The sequence below is a fragment of the Octodon degus genome, unplaced genomic scaffold, assembly GCF_000260255.1.
Source record: "Octodon degus isolate 3935 unplaced genomic scaffold, OctDeg1.0 scaffold00148, whole genome shotgun sequence".
Lineage (NCBI taxonomy): Eukaryota > Metazoa > Chordata > Mammalia > Rodentia > Octodontidae > Octodon > Octodon degus.
In genome coordinates, this window is record NW_004524724.1 from 5786824 (window position 1) to 5801694 (window position 14871).

The 14871-nt window shown below is 50.2% G+C and overlaps 1 protein-coding gene across 5 annotated transcripts in view; it reads right to left on the reverse strand.

Moving 5' to 3' along the window:
• Grhl2 (grainyhead like transcription factor 2) overlaps window positions 1–13433 on the reverse strand; it is a 129645-nt gene extending 116212 nt beyond the window's left edge. For 2 of the 5 annotated variants that reach the window (XM_023702309.1, XM_023702308.1), the window contains exon 1: window positions 12086–12414. In XM_023702309.1, coding sequence (XP_023558077.1) covers window positions 12086–12105 — 20 coding nt within the window. In that variant the 5' untranslated portion in view covers window positions 12106–12414. Of the gene's footprint in view, window positions 1–12085; window positions 12424–12697 lie in introns of those variants that run through there. The other 3 variants (XM_023702307.1, XM_023702305.1, XM_004642263.3) reach the window with 3 other exon arrangements.
• Window positions 13434–14871: the final 1438 nt, after the last annotated feature.

The following is a 14871-nucleotide window of genomic DNA, read 5'->3' on the forward strand; positions in this document are numbered from 1 at the left end:
TGGAAAGCAACCTGTGGTAAATATAAATGTAATAATCAGTCACTACTCAGTGTATAAATCGCCGCCTCATCTCTGTTTCAGGATATCTATAGGCACAGTCACAGAAAAAGGAATGAAAATGTGGATTTCAAAATACAGGGTGAAGGGCTGGTGAGATCGCTCAGTCGTCTAAGCGCCTGCTTAGGTAAGCACGGGGACCGAGGTTTGATCCCCAGCACCACATGCCATGGAGGCCCTGCCCCCGGGTGCGCTGAGCTGGCCACTGAGAATGGATGTGGTGGGGCACACTGTAATCCCAGCACTGGGGAGGCTGAGACACGAGGACCACTAGGAGCCTAACCTGTGTAGAGACCCCGTACCAAATGCATGAAAATAAATAAACAAATCTGGTAGAAGACAGCTATTTTTAGATTAAGTCTGAATCAATGTCTTCTGATAAGGTCTTTTAAATAATCTAAACAAAAAAGAAAGAAAAGTTTTAATGAGTTCAGTCTATGAGCTCCATCTTAAACTTTCAGTATTTGAAAGCAATGAAAGGCCTCACCCAGAGAAGGACAACGTAACTGACGCACAGCACGTGAACCTGGGGACATTCTTGAAGTCATGCGCTCGACTTTGAGGAAATTCTGGCCAGAATATTAATGAAAGGGTTGAAAGTGGTGGGTGCACAAAGAGCTCTTAGAAGTCAGGGCACACGTATCAGCACCCTAGCTGTTTTTATGAATAATGAGGACAAGTCCCGTAATGCACGGGAACATCTATGCAGATGTTGGAAGGCGCTCCGGGGAGACAGCAGTGGAAAGCAAAGCCAGGTCCCCTCAGCTGTGTGGCCTCCACAACACAACACTGTTACGTGGGAGCCAGGACCAGCCACGTCTCTTCCCTGAAGACAGACTTGCTGGTGCACAACTATAATCCCAGCACCTGGGCGGCTGAGCAGGAGGATTGTTGAGTTCAAGGTCAGCTTGGACTACACAGTGGCAAACACTGTCTCAAAAAACAAATAATCATTCACAAAAACCAAAGAAACATAAATCACTACAAATGTGAGAAATGTTTTAATTTGATCAATTGCTAAACTACAAATTAAAACAAAAGTATATTTTTTATTTGCCATTCAAATAGACCCCTCCCCATGTAATTCTCTTTTATTGTTGAGACTGTAGGAGAAAGACACCCTCAGGCATTGTTGGGAAAACATAAACAATTACATCTTTTTAGAAGTCATTTTCAAATCATGAATCAAGGACTTAAAAAATTTGTATCATTTATTCTCATACCCCCAGAAATCTAAAGTAATAACTAGAGATACAAAGACTTACGAAGAAATATGTCTTATTATGTGAAAACTGAAAGCAATCTAAATATTGAAAACAGGAGATGGTAGATTTCACCTTCAAATGCTATACTGAGGAATCCTTCAGGCTATTAAAAGCCCAGCAACGGAACTCGGAGTGGAAAAATGCTCAGCGATATAAATAAGGTCAGTCTTACTGGCTTGGCCTTTTATGTGCACGTTCATGGACCACATTATCTTTCGCCTACAGGAACTCTCAGAAAATACACAGAGCATTCACAGGGGCCTAGAATTATGGGTGATTTTTCTTCTCTGGTTTCCAGTTTTTCCTCACAAGCACTTACTATTTTCACAGTTAGAAAAAAAAGGCTCCCCAAGAAATGCTTCTTAAAAAAGAAAACACAGACAAATGCAAAGCTGTACCCTAACACAGCTGCGTTTGAAGTCCACCAGGGTGACAGCATCAGGAGGACCCAGAGACGGAGGGATGTGGGGGACAAAGAGGGGAGCAGGGGAAAGAGCTGAAAGCTGAAGGTGTGTGGGATCCGTGGGCCAAATGCCCACGTGGAATGTGATCTTCATGCCCTGCAAACAGACTAATAAAAAGCAGTGATTTTAATAATAATAATAATAATAAAAGCATGACTTCCTAAAGTCCCCTCCAATACATGACGTAATGCCACGCCCAGAATCACAAGAGCATGTCCAACTTCTTGTGTACTCCAGGCACATCTGCTATAGGGCCAGCACCATCACCGCTGCCACCGCCACTGGTGTCCAGGTGTGTCATGGAATCCGAGCACTCAGCCACGCTCCTGTTCAGGTCCGATGAGGAAGGGGAAGGCAAGGGGTGGCCCCTGCCATCTCCCAGGGGTGCAGGACCTGTGTCCTGAGATGGCGGGGCAAGCTCACTGGGCAAGCCTGTATTTTGTGTGGCAGAAGCCACCCCAGACGATTTCATGCAGGGTTACTAGCAGCGGGGTAGAAAGACAAAGGCTGTCAGGAGCATGCACCTTTATTCAGACTCTCGACCACCACAGAACATAAAAGATCTTCAAACATCCAAGATATGGGCTTTGAGATCCGACAAATTTCTGAATGGAGGATGTGAGAGAAAGGAAGGATTCTGAAAGAAGGGGGTGATTACAAACCTCACTTTTGAATATACAACTAAAAAGGATAACTACTAGTTTTTGTTCTGCAGGTTCTGTTACTCTGTAGCCAGAGGTTGCTTTGTGTTCCCATTTTACAGGAAATTTACTCCCTGTTTTTTACAGGATCAAAAACAAAAGGCTTGCATATGCTTGGCAAGAGCTCTACCACTGCCAAATGTCTCCAGGTCTGTTTACTTTGAAACAAGAGCTAGCTTACCTGCCTGTGAACCTGTGGCCCTCCTGTCTCTGCCTCCTAGCAGCTGGGACAGTAAGTGTGCGTCACCACGCCCAGCTGCTCCCACTTGTTTTAAAGCCTCAGTGATTCTTCGAGGCCAATTTTGCCAACAAGTCCCCATGGTGTACTTGTTCCCTGTGGTGGGGGCCCCTGCAGCAAGCTAATAAGCAGGCCTGTGTGTGACAGTGATTCCTGATAGCTGCCGTCTCATCTGGCATGGTTTGTGCACCAGCTTGCAGGGACAGTGAGATGAGTCACAGGCCCAGCCAGCCCTCTGGGCAGAAGGCTGTTATGGAAATATTTGTTATTAAGAAAACCATAAAGATTCAGACTTGCCTACACCGCTGTTCACTTGGCAAGGCGTCTGGTGTGGGTCCCTGCTGCCTGGGACCGCCTACGTACGGTATTTAGGGTGCATGTGTTGGTTTTCACAGTCTCCATGGCACAGTGATTGTTTCTACAGAGGAGCTCTAACATTCCTAGTTAAGGACTAAGCCACCTCAGAGTCACTGCTCAAATAGGACCGAGGAGCACAGGAAGGCCCAGAACCATCAGCACTTGGAGCAATCTGCCGGAACCTACCGCGGTTGTGGTGCGCGCTTCCTTCCCTAAACCGGAAGCCACCGCAGAGCACAAGCGCTTCCTCCCAGCCCTCAATGCTTTCTCCAGGATGCGATTCAGACGTTTGCACTGCGCTTCTCACCACAGTGAGCTCTGATTTCTCACTGATCCTCTGCACCCACGCTTCGGGGTTCTGATGTTGTGCTTTCCAAGCCAGTGCAGCATGTATCCCTATTTCCTTCCGATAAATTCCTGAATTTGGGATTTGGATATTAAGGAGTAGATCCACTTGGAAGAGTTTGCCAGCCTCCTTCTGGAAAGTCACTTACAAACTTTTACTATTGGTATTTCCCCAAACCTAGTTCAGTTAATCAGAACCAATTTGATGGGAATCTCGTTATATAATCTGTATTCCTTGGATTATTACAAGGCTAGGTACGACTGCAGCTGTTTGTTAGCCACTTGGAGAACTTTCGTGAATCCTCCTTGGAGCTGACCGCATTGCGATTGTGTCATTTGTCTTCTATCAAAATATGGAAGAGAGGCCGGAGAGATGGCTCAGTAGAATAAGCGCTTGCATGGCAAGCGCAAGGCCCTGAATTCAATCCCCGGTTCCACGGAAAAAAAAAAAAAATTCCTTTAACACCAGGACCTTTGTGAGCTGACAACCGGCAAAAACCAACAGTTGCCACTCCAGCTCTCCTGCAGGAGAGGCTCCAGGGAGACTATTCCCGACCTAAATGAATGACAGCGGGTGAGCAAAATGAAATAATGTATCAGCCTGAGCTGCAACCAGAGCCCCTCCTTGCTTGTATCCCTTAATGCCTTTCCTGAGGGCTTACCAGACCGCCGCGCGGCAACACGTTCTGAGAGGGTGGTGTCCGGGTCCCACGTGATTAAAAGGGAGAGAACTGGGAAGGGAGGGAGGAAGAAGGGGGAGCAGGCTAGAAGGAAGGAAAAGAAGAGGAGGAGAAAGGAGAGGAGGAGGCGAGAACAGAGCGAGAAGGAGCCAGCACGCAGGAAGCCCCAGAAGGGAGAGGAGGAGAGGGAGGAGGAGGCGGGGTTAAAAGAGGAGGAGAAAGTTGGTGGAGGAGGAGGAGCAGCAAAGGAGAGAGGAGGAAGAAACTAAGAAAAGGCAGGCGAGAAGGAGCGAGGCGCGGGGACGCCTTGGGACGCCAGGGAGCCCCGTTCCCTAGGCTCGAGGCCACCCGTCCCGCCCCCAGCACATCCTCGGATGCTGCCTTCCCACTGCCCGGAGCAGCTGCAGCCCCTGGGCGAGGCGAGGCCGCCTGCCGGCCCCTTGTCCAGCTGCCTGAGGCAGAAGCCTCTCCTGCCTGCCAGGCCTCCGCACTGTCCTCCTGGCCAGCCCACCCGGCGCCGCCCCTCTGAGCTCGGGACAGGAGGAGGCTTGCCCCGTGGGGAGGGTGACGGTCCTCGGATACCACTTCCTTCTGCCCCATTTTCCGGATGCAACACTCGACAGGCGCAACCTGCTAGCGCGGCTGCAGTAAGCAGGCCCGTTTGTTCCCGCCTCTTTGAAGTCGGATCCCGAAGCGCAAGGCCGTGGGATCCGCAGGGGCGCGGGGCGCAGTGCTCTGGCACGGCTAGGCCAACAGTGGGGTGGAGGAGAGGGCGCGCCGGCCGGGGCCAGCTGCAGACCCGCCTGCCCAGCAGGCAGCACCTGCCGCCCCCAGCTGCCCGGTGCGCAAGGAGAGCTCGCTTCTCTGGCCAGAGAAAAATTCCACTGATTTTCAGGTCCCAGATGTGTAAGACAGACTCTGCCCGCGAAAGACGCTTTTCTTTTGAAACTTTCAGCTCCAGATCCTAAACCTGTGACCAGACTTGCTGCGGTGACCTCCAGGTTTGTGCTAGCTGGAGGACTCCACGCTGAGAGTTCAAAACAAAGCCATCCTCCCCCCACCCCCAGTCAGTCTAGGGCCGCCCCAGCCGGGCCTGCCCTGCACCCTGCGTGACGCGCACCGACCCCCTCCCCCCCCAAAGCTCGTACTGCGGACGCCCAGGCACGTTCCCGCGCCCTCGGTCTCCCCTCTGCCTCCCCACCTCGCTTCCACAATCAAACAAAAACCAAAACAAAGAACTGATGCAAGTTCACGGTTGTTTAAAAACGCAGAGCCTGCGGCCCCCTCAGAGTTTAGCTGTATTTCTACATTCAGACGAAATGCAAGGGTGTATCAGAACAGAGGCAGCCAGCGAATCTTGCTTTCCCTTTCTGCTCAAAGGGCAGCTACATTCACACTTGTAAAAGAAGCATTTCCTTGGGAAAGAGTGAAATGAGATCACTCTAAACGTGCACCCCACAAAGCTCTGGGCCGTGGTCATTACAAAGTAAAATAAGGCTCTTCACCCACCGCAGGCAGCAATCGGCTTCCCACTGAATGCCCATTCAAATGCACCAGCGATCTCCACAGCAGACTGCCCGTTGACTGAGATGGATTCAACCCCCTGAAATGTACCCGCTTTTCCGGCATTTTCCATGATAGTCTTACAGTGTGTATGCAGTTGGTCTCGGGTGAGGCCGTGCATATGCTACTGTATGTACAGTATAGCCACTCCTCACCAAACATCCAGCTAAGGGGCTTCCAAATTTCCCAATTGGCTGGGACAGTGGAGGTTAGGGTAAAAATACCCCAGAAATGCTTTTTTGCTTGTGTCCTCCTAGCCCAGAGCAGTTTGCTTACCGTCTGCTACTAAGCAGCTCAGCAGGGCTGGGGCGTTAGGACATCGGCCTAGTGGGCTGGAGGCCCTGGGTTGCATACTCAGCACCACATCAAGGGACAATTATAGCACAAAATGTGCTCGGGACTGGGCATGTGCCTGGAGTGTGCGCACAGACAAGGGCCTAAGTTAAATGCCTGATACTCAAAACAAAACACAATGGAAGCAATGTACTTTTCTGTTACGGGAAAAATAGAGCTGATCCAAGGAGCTGGACCTCCTCAAGGCCAGGGGACAGAGGGTCCGTGGGAGTCTCAGAAGCCTAAGTGGGGAAGCCAGTGAAGCCGAGACACTCAGGTAGGTGCTGTCACTAAGCAACCTCCTAGTCCTGGGGCCCAGGCTGAAATTCCTCTACAGCCTGTTGCTGCTCGCTGGGGAATTTTTCCTGCACTACTGTGCCAAACCAACCACTCCCTGGATTCGGCGGTTTGGTGTATGCCACTGAGTCGCTGGACTCCCCAGATGACTGCCAGCAATGTTGAACCAGGACCCCAAAGGGCCTTCCTTATTCTAAAAGGCCTAACCTTCTCCAAGGTGGAATTACATAGGGTGATATCACCCACTGCCACCAGCTCACCCGTAGGGCTGGGCAGCGAGGACAGACTGCTAGGGCTGCAGACACTGAACGAGTGTGGCAAAGTGCAGGACCTCAAAACCCACTTCCACGCCTACCTGTAATGCTCTCTTTATTTAGCTGTCAACACTTACCTTGAAATAGGGGAGGAAAAGCATCAGGAAAGTGACATGAGGAAGACAGGAAGGAGGGAGGATGGGAGAGCTTGTGGGCTCAGAGGAGAGGAAGAAAGGGAAGAGGAAAGTGCTAGCTATTGGAGATTCTCAGGAGAGAGGCTCACAAGTTCAAAGCCAACCTGGGCAATTTAGGACCACACTGTCTCAATAATTAAAAAATGAACTCAAGGTTTTTGTTTTTTTGGGTTGTTTTTTTTTGTTTTTTTTTTTTTTTTGCGGTACTGGGGATTGAACTCAGGACCTTGCACTTGCTAGGCAAGCACTTATTGTACTGAGTTATCTCTCTGTCTCTTCAAGAGTTCATTTTTAAACCTGAAATTAGTACCTAGTTAGACCAAAGTCATAAAAAACTGAAGCTGTTTCCTCAATTACCTATGCATTTAAAAAAAAAAAAAAGTAGATAGAGGGCTGGCGAGATAGTTCAGTGGATTAAAGCACCTGCTTAGGCAAGCACAGGGATGGGGGATCCCCATAGTGTTGTGCCGGCCCTGCCCCCAGGGTGTGCAGAGACAGCAACTGAGACTGGGCGTGGCAGCATCAGCCTATAATCTTAGCGCTTGGGAGGCTGAAAACAGGAGAATCACTACGAGTCCAATCTGTGTAGTGAGACTCTGTAGGCGCTGTGCTAAAATACAAAAAAAAAAAGTAAATTGGACAACTTAATGTACAAAAATTCTTATTTAACTATAGTTTTTTTGTGTATTTGTATTTGTAGTGCTGAAGATTAAACCCAGGGCCTTGCATACACTCACCAAGGCTTTACCAGACGGCTACATCACCAGTTCTTTTTATTTTTTAGTTTGAGACTGTGTCATCCTAAATTTTCCAGGTTGGCTTTGAACTTGTGATCTTCTAGCCTAAGAATCCCAAGTATCCAAGATTATGTGTGTGCACCACCACACCCAACTACCTACAGATTTCTAAATTCCTGTTTTTATTTTGCAGAGTCCAGCTGACTGTCATCTTATCAAATCATTTTACCAGAGGCCAATACCATATTGGAGCTCTTTACCTTGGACTAGATGCAGCAAATAGAATTTAGCAATGGAACAGCAGTCCTCAGGAAGCTGCACACCACTTTTAGGCTGCAGTATACAGCTTGAGAGGGACAAAGCCTAACCCAGCTCCCAGGCACGCTGCCTCCACTGGAAACACAAGCTTGGGCACCATTGCGTTCAAGTAGGTTTTTAGCAGCTCAGGAAACATGAAACAGGTCAAAAGGATTCCCTCTTTCAGAAGGGGCTGTTCAGCAAAACATGAATGTAGGCACATACAGAGCAGGCCAAGGATTGCATCAGAGTGACAATGGCCTCCGAAGGCGCTCACCTAGAGGGAGTGTTACACAAAAGAAAGCCACAGGCTTCATTTCACTTATATGCTGGCTGTGTAACTGAAATTTGCACAGAAATTGCATCTATTATGTAAAGTATTATCAAATACTTCTGGAGTTGGCCCAATCTTTAGGCATGGCTGGGAGGAAGTTTAAATGCAGATTCCCTGAGCTCTATCCCAGAAAATCGAATCCAACCCTTCTAGGTTGGGGCTGAGGGGTCTTCTCTGAGGATGATCATCAGTTCCTTCAGGTGATATTTTTAGAATCAGCCAAGTTTGGAAAGCAGTGATCTACTGGATTCCTGAATAAATCCTAGTAATGGGCACACATGTAATTATATTCCCCCGTCTTCATTAGTCCGGCATTTCAGGGCATTGTCCAGCCTTTTCTTATTTCTATGTAGGTTACCACTATTTACTAGTTGACTTCACAGACTGTGAGAAACTAAGCAACACAAATGCATGCTCTAACGAGTCCATGCTGTCTGATGCAGTTTCAGAAATTGAGCAAGAGCAACAGCTAAGCAAGAGGGGTGAACTTCATTCTGCAGAAAGTATAGATCTGAGACAGCTGCTGAAGAGAAGTGGGGCGCTAGAGAAGTGGGGGTCACAGCACACCCCGCTGTAATTTGTCCATCTGCTCCATCCTAAGACCCTGGGCTCTTCCAGTGTGCAGGCATTTATTCATCTGTGAAACAGGAAGTGGGGGAGATCTCAGCCACTGTAGTAAACAGAGCACCGGTCCCCAAGCATTAGTAAAGTGGTAGCTCTGGAGCAAGACAAGACGACAGGTATTGCTCGCTCTGTTTCCTCGGTGAGGACAGTGTTATTGTCCAGGCCATTTATAAGCATTTTTTTGTTTGCTTTTGAGTACAAAGATGTCTGAATTAATAAATAAAATACTGATTGCATCGACTTACTTACAGCACCATCCTGGGCTACCCCTGACCCACCCACATTGGCCTCCTCCCTGGTCCTAGAGCTCGGGAAGCGTGCTCGCCCCAGGGCCTTGGCACTGCTCTTCCACGCACACCCTGGCTGTCTTCAGGGCTCTGTCTGACTTCCTTCAGGTTCACATTCATGCGTCATTGCATCGCAAAGACTATCCTGAGCCACTCTGTGTAAAAGAGGTGCCCATTACCCCTCGGTCACGGCAAGATTCATGAGGTATTTACTTTCTGGCAGATTCGATGGCAGCTCCCATATATGCATTAGAATGTAAGCACCCTGAGTGTGGTGCCTGTGTCCCATCTGACAGAAAATCTCAGCGCCAGCACCATGCCCACCTAGGAGACAGTGGCATCCAACACACTTGTGAGAAAATGAACGGCTATTTGTATTGGCTTGTGGGGAGAGCTGATGAATTATTGATGTTTGTGATCTTGAATATTCTCTGCAACATAGTGGGAGGGAGCACACTCATTTACAAAAGTTTAATTAGAAAGATCCAGTCATCCAGCGGCCTGACTGGTTAGACCTTGACGACCTTTCTGAATAACAGCAGAACTCCTTAAGCTAAAGCACACAAAATAACTAAAAGTAACTGTCCTAGGCAAAAAAAAAAGTGGGGTGGGTAGGGAGAAGTGGACATTCATCATCATCTGTAGTGTAGGTTTAAAACTTTTTGCAACTATAGTGGAGGGTTTGTTTGTAACTTTAGATGAATATGGTATTGTCTTAAATAAATCATCTCCTTCCATCTCACCGTCTGCTATGATGTAAGCCCCATCAGGATATGGCCCATCTTAAAAATACTTGTTTTATGCCTCTGTGAGTATGTGGTAAACAGCAGGGAGTCAGAAACTATATTTACCTGGTGAAAAAATGCCTCTATCAAATACTATGTATGTAGGGTTCCTCTGAATCTATGTTACACATTTTGGTAGTAAAATAACTGTTTCTTATACATCACAAGGCCTTGCCACACATGTACTTGTGCCAGAGATCACAGATCTTCCTATAAAAATGTAAGATGGGGGAGGAGAGCATTCTAAGATATGTACAAAGACAAAATGTCCTAAAAACTTTGCTGCAACCAGTGATAGCATCAGCAGGGTAGTGCATAAAAATAGAACATTTCAATCGTTGAAGTCCGCACTTGGCGGCTGGAAATACCGTCTCACGCTGTGATTCCCCACCTCTCAAGGAGACTGTGGGAAGCTCTAGTATGCGCTTTAAGATTCCGTTCAGAACGCAGGAGCGGCCTCCTGGGAGGCTTCACCAGGAAGCTGCCTAGGCCTGGCTGGCATGCTTGGCCCTTCCTGGAGCGCCCACCGCTCCAAACTGCCCTACAACCAGCATTTGCCAGCCCCACTCCCCAGCCCTTCGTTTCCCCGAGAATCTTCCACAGAGATCTCAGGACTTTTCCGCCCCCGATCCGTCCGTGCCAGGCCTTCATTTAAGAAAACTAAGCTAGAATTCGCAAAAATGATCGAAAGGTCATGTAGGGCTTCAAACACGTCTCAACAATGCAAGCAAAGAGGCAAAAGAAGTCCAGTCGGAAATCTCCTCATTGCTTCGCCCAGGATAAAAAAAAGTCCTGGAAACCACGAGTAAGGGCCACTCTCTTTAAAAGCGAAGCCATTATAAAAGCCAGGCGGCGCAGGGTGGTGCAACCAGATTGTTACTGCGCGGCAGTTACCCTCAATTGGAAATAAACCGTCCTTTCTGGTGCCAGGTATGACTGGGTTAAAATAAAAACCGATCTGCTTTCATACGGAATTCGAGTCGTGTTGCAGCACAAACCGAAACAAATTCAGTGTTCATTGTGATTATTTAATGTAGATTTGCAGTCACTTTGGACACGAAGATCAAAACAAAACAACAAAACTCAGAAATCTGAGGTCGCCTCAGCTTTGGCTACGGAAGTTTCTAACTTGGTGAGGCCTTGGGCCCTCCGTCCCCGCCTCCGGTCTCCCGATGTTGGACGCCGCGGCTTTCCCGTGGGTTGGGATAAGGCAGCTAAGTCTCCATCCGCAGGAGACCAGCGAGCCTGGAGGTGTGGCAGCCCGACCTTTCGGGGTCGCCTCCCCACTGGCTCCGGCGCGGGGCGCACACCTTGGGCCTCGCTCCCCGCGCTGCCTCGCTCGGGTTCTAGCCTGAGCCTGGCCGGGCGTCCAGGTGGAGTCGCCTCCGGAGGTCCCCTCGGGACGCCGCTGCCCGCGGCTCCCACCCGCAGCCGGAGGGGCAGGGAGCGTCGCCCAAGTCCTGGCGCAGGACCCACCCTGGCGCGCGCGCACGCCCCACCTCCCCGCCGCACAAAGCAGCCCTAGGCGAGGCCGCGCGGACGCCGCTGGCCGGGGCCTGCAGAGCGAGGGAGAGGAAGGGCCCGGCCGGCCTCCCCGAGGGTCTCTGGGCCGCCGTGCGCAGCGCCTGGCGCTCCCGGGCGCAGGCCTCGAGGCAGGCGGCCCGGGGTCCCGGCCAGGCCTCGGCCCCGCCCTCCACCTGCAGGCTATTGATCGCGGCGGTGGGCGCGGGGACCCGCGGTGGCCGGGCCTCGCGCGTCGGGGCGCAGGGAACATGGCGCTGCGGCTCCGCGTGAGAGCTCTTTGTTGCACTCGCACAAAAGCGACCGCGACCCGCTGCTGAGGCGGGCCGTGCGGGCCACTGGCAGCGACCAGCTGGGCTTCTGGAGGCCCTGGGTCGCTGGGGCGGGGGGCGCGCCTGGGGACGGAGCTACAGGCCTCGGGGACAGGGGACGACCGGCCGTGGGGACAGGGCTCCGAAGGCGCCAAGGCCCAGATCTCGGCGCGGGGAGCGCGGGGTCACTGGCGAGGGGCTGTCTGCGGGCGGCCCGCAGAGGGGCCACACTTTCACGTTTGCTGGGCTCTGCCCGCATCCCGGTCCGGGAAAGTTTGGATGCACCAAAAAGAAAGAAAGAAAAGGGGGGAAAACAAAAACAAAAACAAAACACGTAACAATACAACTTTAAAAAAAAAAAAAAAAAGCCAAAAACAGAACAAACCAGTTGCCGTCAGCCCCAAGTGGTAGCAGAGCAGCCGGCGCGTGCGATCCACTTACTTGTCCGACTCTTGTGACATGTTTGATCCAATGAACTCGCTCCCCTTTTCCTGGAGCCTCAGCCTCTGGAGAAACTGGACTTTCAGGTCTGTGCAGGTGAAGGTGTGTGAGCGCGCCCGAGATGGCAGAACAAGAGCTACAGGTAATTCTGCTTTTGCGTCCCCCCGCACCGCGCTTCTCGCCCGCGCGCGCCCTCACCTAGCCGGACAGGTGGGATGGGGGCCTCGCACGGACCGCGCTCGGGCCGGCCGGCCGCCGGGTCCTCCCGGCCGGGGCAACGGGCAGGCTCCGAGCAGAAGGCGGCGGACCTGGGCGGCCACAGGTAACTTGCTTGCAAGGAGCTGAATTCTTTCACTAAAGGGTACAAGCCCGAGGGACGAGCTGCGCGGTGATTGGCTGCGAAGCGCGCTCAGGTGCGCTGCCATTGGCAGAGGCGCGCTCAGGTAAGGCCCTGCTCCGAGTGCTGCTAACTCGCTGCGAAGTTTACCTGGCGGAGCCTTGGGAAGCTAGGGCCAGGGCTCGGGACAGCCCGTAGCAGTGTCCCCCTTGTTCCTCAAGGCTGTGGGGAGAATGTGAGGGGTAGAGAAGGGACGGGGCGCGGGGGCGCAGCACCTGCAAATACGGGGGATTGTGGGTCAGACGGAAGGACGGGAGAGAGCTGTGCTCAGAAATCCCAAGCCAACCGGAATCAAATGCGCAGCTCAGCACCAGGCATCGAATGCCCACTGGAGGACAACTGTTGACAGTGGCCAGAGGAGGGACTAAAGTCGCCGTGTGCCGCGGGTGGGGGCGGGGCAAGGTAGGACAGAGATTGCCAGATTCGTTGCATAATTGCATTTTTAACATTCTTATCCGCAACAAACACGTCTCGTGTCCTGATGGGTAACAGATACCAGGTAGTTTACAGATTTCCAAAGAGGCGAGTATCCTTTCGGGAGCCCGGCGATGGAGTCGGGAGGCCGCGATGGAGCACGACCTGCTGTGAGGCCGCTTAAGATGGCCCAGGCACATCTCAATTTGGGATTCCAGAGCTGCAAACAACACCTCCCATCTGCTCCCCAAACCTGGTCATCCGATGTTTCCAGGGCAACCATCAACATTTACATTGTAATTCAATAGAAGCAGCCTCGACAAAGGTGCTTTATCCTTGCAGTTTAATATGGTTGCCAGGCGAATAATGCAGGATGAACCCGACTTGGCCAGGTTTCTCCTGGTTGGGAAGGAAAGGAGTTAACCCAGGTGGAAGTTGTAACTACACTACCAAGAGTGCTGTGTTATGGGTGCCCGAGCTCCTACACTGATGTAGCTCCTGGGTATGGGTTGTGGAAATAAATGAGGATGTGTAAAGTGTACCACATATTTCATTACATTCATCCTAAAACTACCAGGCTCCTTGCGACTTCTTCCACGTCTTTATGGATCATACATTTCCTGAAAAGGTACACAAGGCAAGCCTGAGTGGTTCCATCTTTTCTTTCTGAACAAATGAAGTTCATGGTTTTATTCCTTTCTAAACCAATGTAAGCATGGCACAGGGTTTTTTGTTTTGTTGGGGGGGGGCTGTTTGGTTTTTGGGTTTTTGCGGTACTATGGATCGAACTCTGGGCCTTGTGCTTGCTAGGCAGGCACTGAAGCCACTGAGCTATATCCCCAGCCTGTCACAATTACATTTAAAAGCCAACATAATATTTGATCAAAACATAGTGCCTGCTTCTCCCCTACCTTGTCTATCTTCTTTCTTTTTTTTTTTTTTTTTTTTTTTTGGCAGAACCAGGGATTGAATTCAGACCCTTGTGCTTGCCAGGGAAGCACTTATTCTACTGAGCCATCTCCCTGGCCTCTATCTTCTTTCTATGGGCAACCATATCTCACTTCTAGCTGTATCTTCTGTCATTTACCTCCTGGTCTTTAACTAAATTATACTGCTGCCTCTTCATTTGTCAATAAAGATGTGCTTGGACCAACTTTGATATAGTCCTTTCACTAAATCAAAAGTGCTTCATTCCCTTCCGTCTTTTCTTCTAATAACTCTTTCATGGTTAAGGGGCTCAGCTGTGAACATTTGGGCAAATATTGTGACAATCCAGCCAGTGAGTGCACTCTTACTGTTTTCTTTCTTACAGAGACTTTATTTATTTATTTTTACTTAATTTATTATGCACCTATCCTGGTACCTCTGTCAGTGATTATCAAGTGTCTATGGGATTTCTTTTCCAAATGATCAATAATTCCATCCCCCTGTATCACCTCCATCCCTGTATTCAAAGGAGACACGCTGTTTCAAGGACCTGCTGCTCAGCACTTTCCTGCCCACCTCAAGCATCCTCCTTTCTCCTTTCTGTGTCTTACACCATACTGCACCTCCTTGCTTGCTTCACTTTCCATGTGTACGTCCCAGTGCAGCCCACAAAGGTGCGCTGAGGTACAATGTAGTCCTTACACATGTGAAATGTCATCATTCAACCTTTATATCATTTTAGAGAGCTGGGGCTGAGACCGAGAGCCTCATGCATACTAGACAGCCTCTCTACCACGAAGCCGCACCCCAGCCCAACCAACTTTTACTTTCGGTGGGGAGTTTGGCTGATTACAGAAGTCCATGTAGAAATTTCTCATCCTTGGTCTCGGTAGAAAATACTTTCTGTCTTCCAGCATTCAGCACCACTGCTGGGAATCCCAGTGTCATCCACATTCCATTCGTTTGGGAATTTTCCTCTCTGGAAGCTGACAGAGGGTCTCTTTCTCTAGCTCTGCAAAACATCAGAGACCTTCGTGAACGAAGGTGT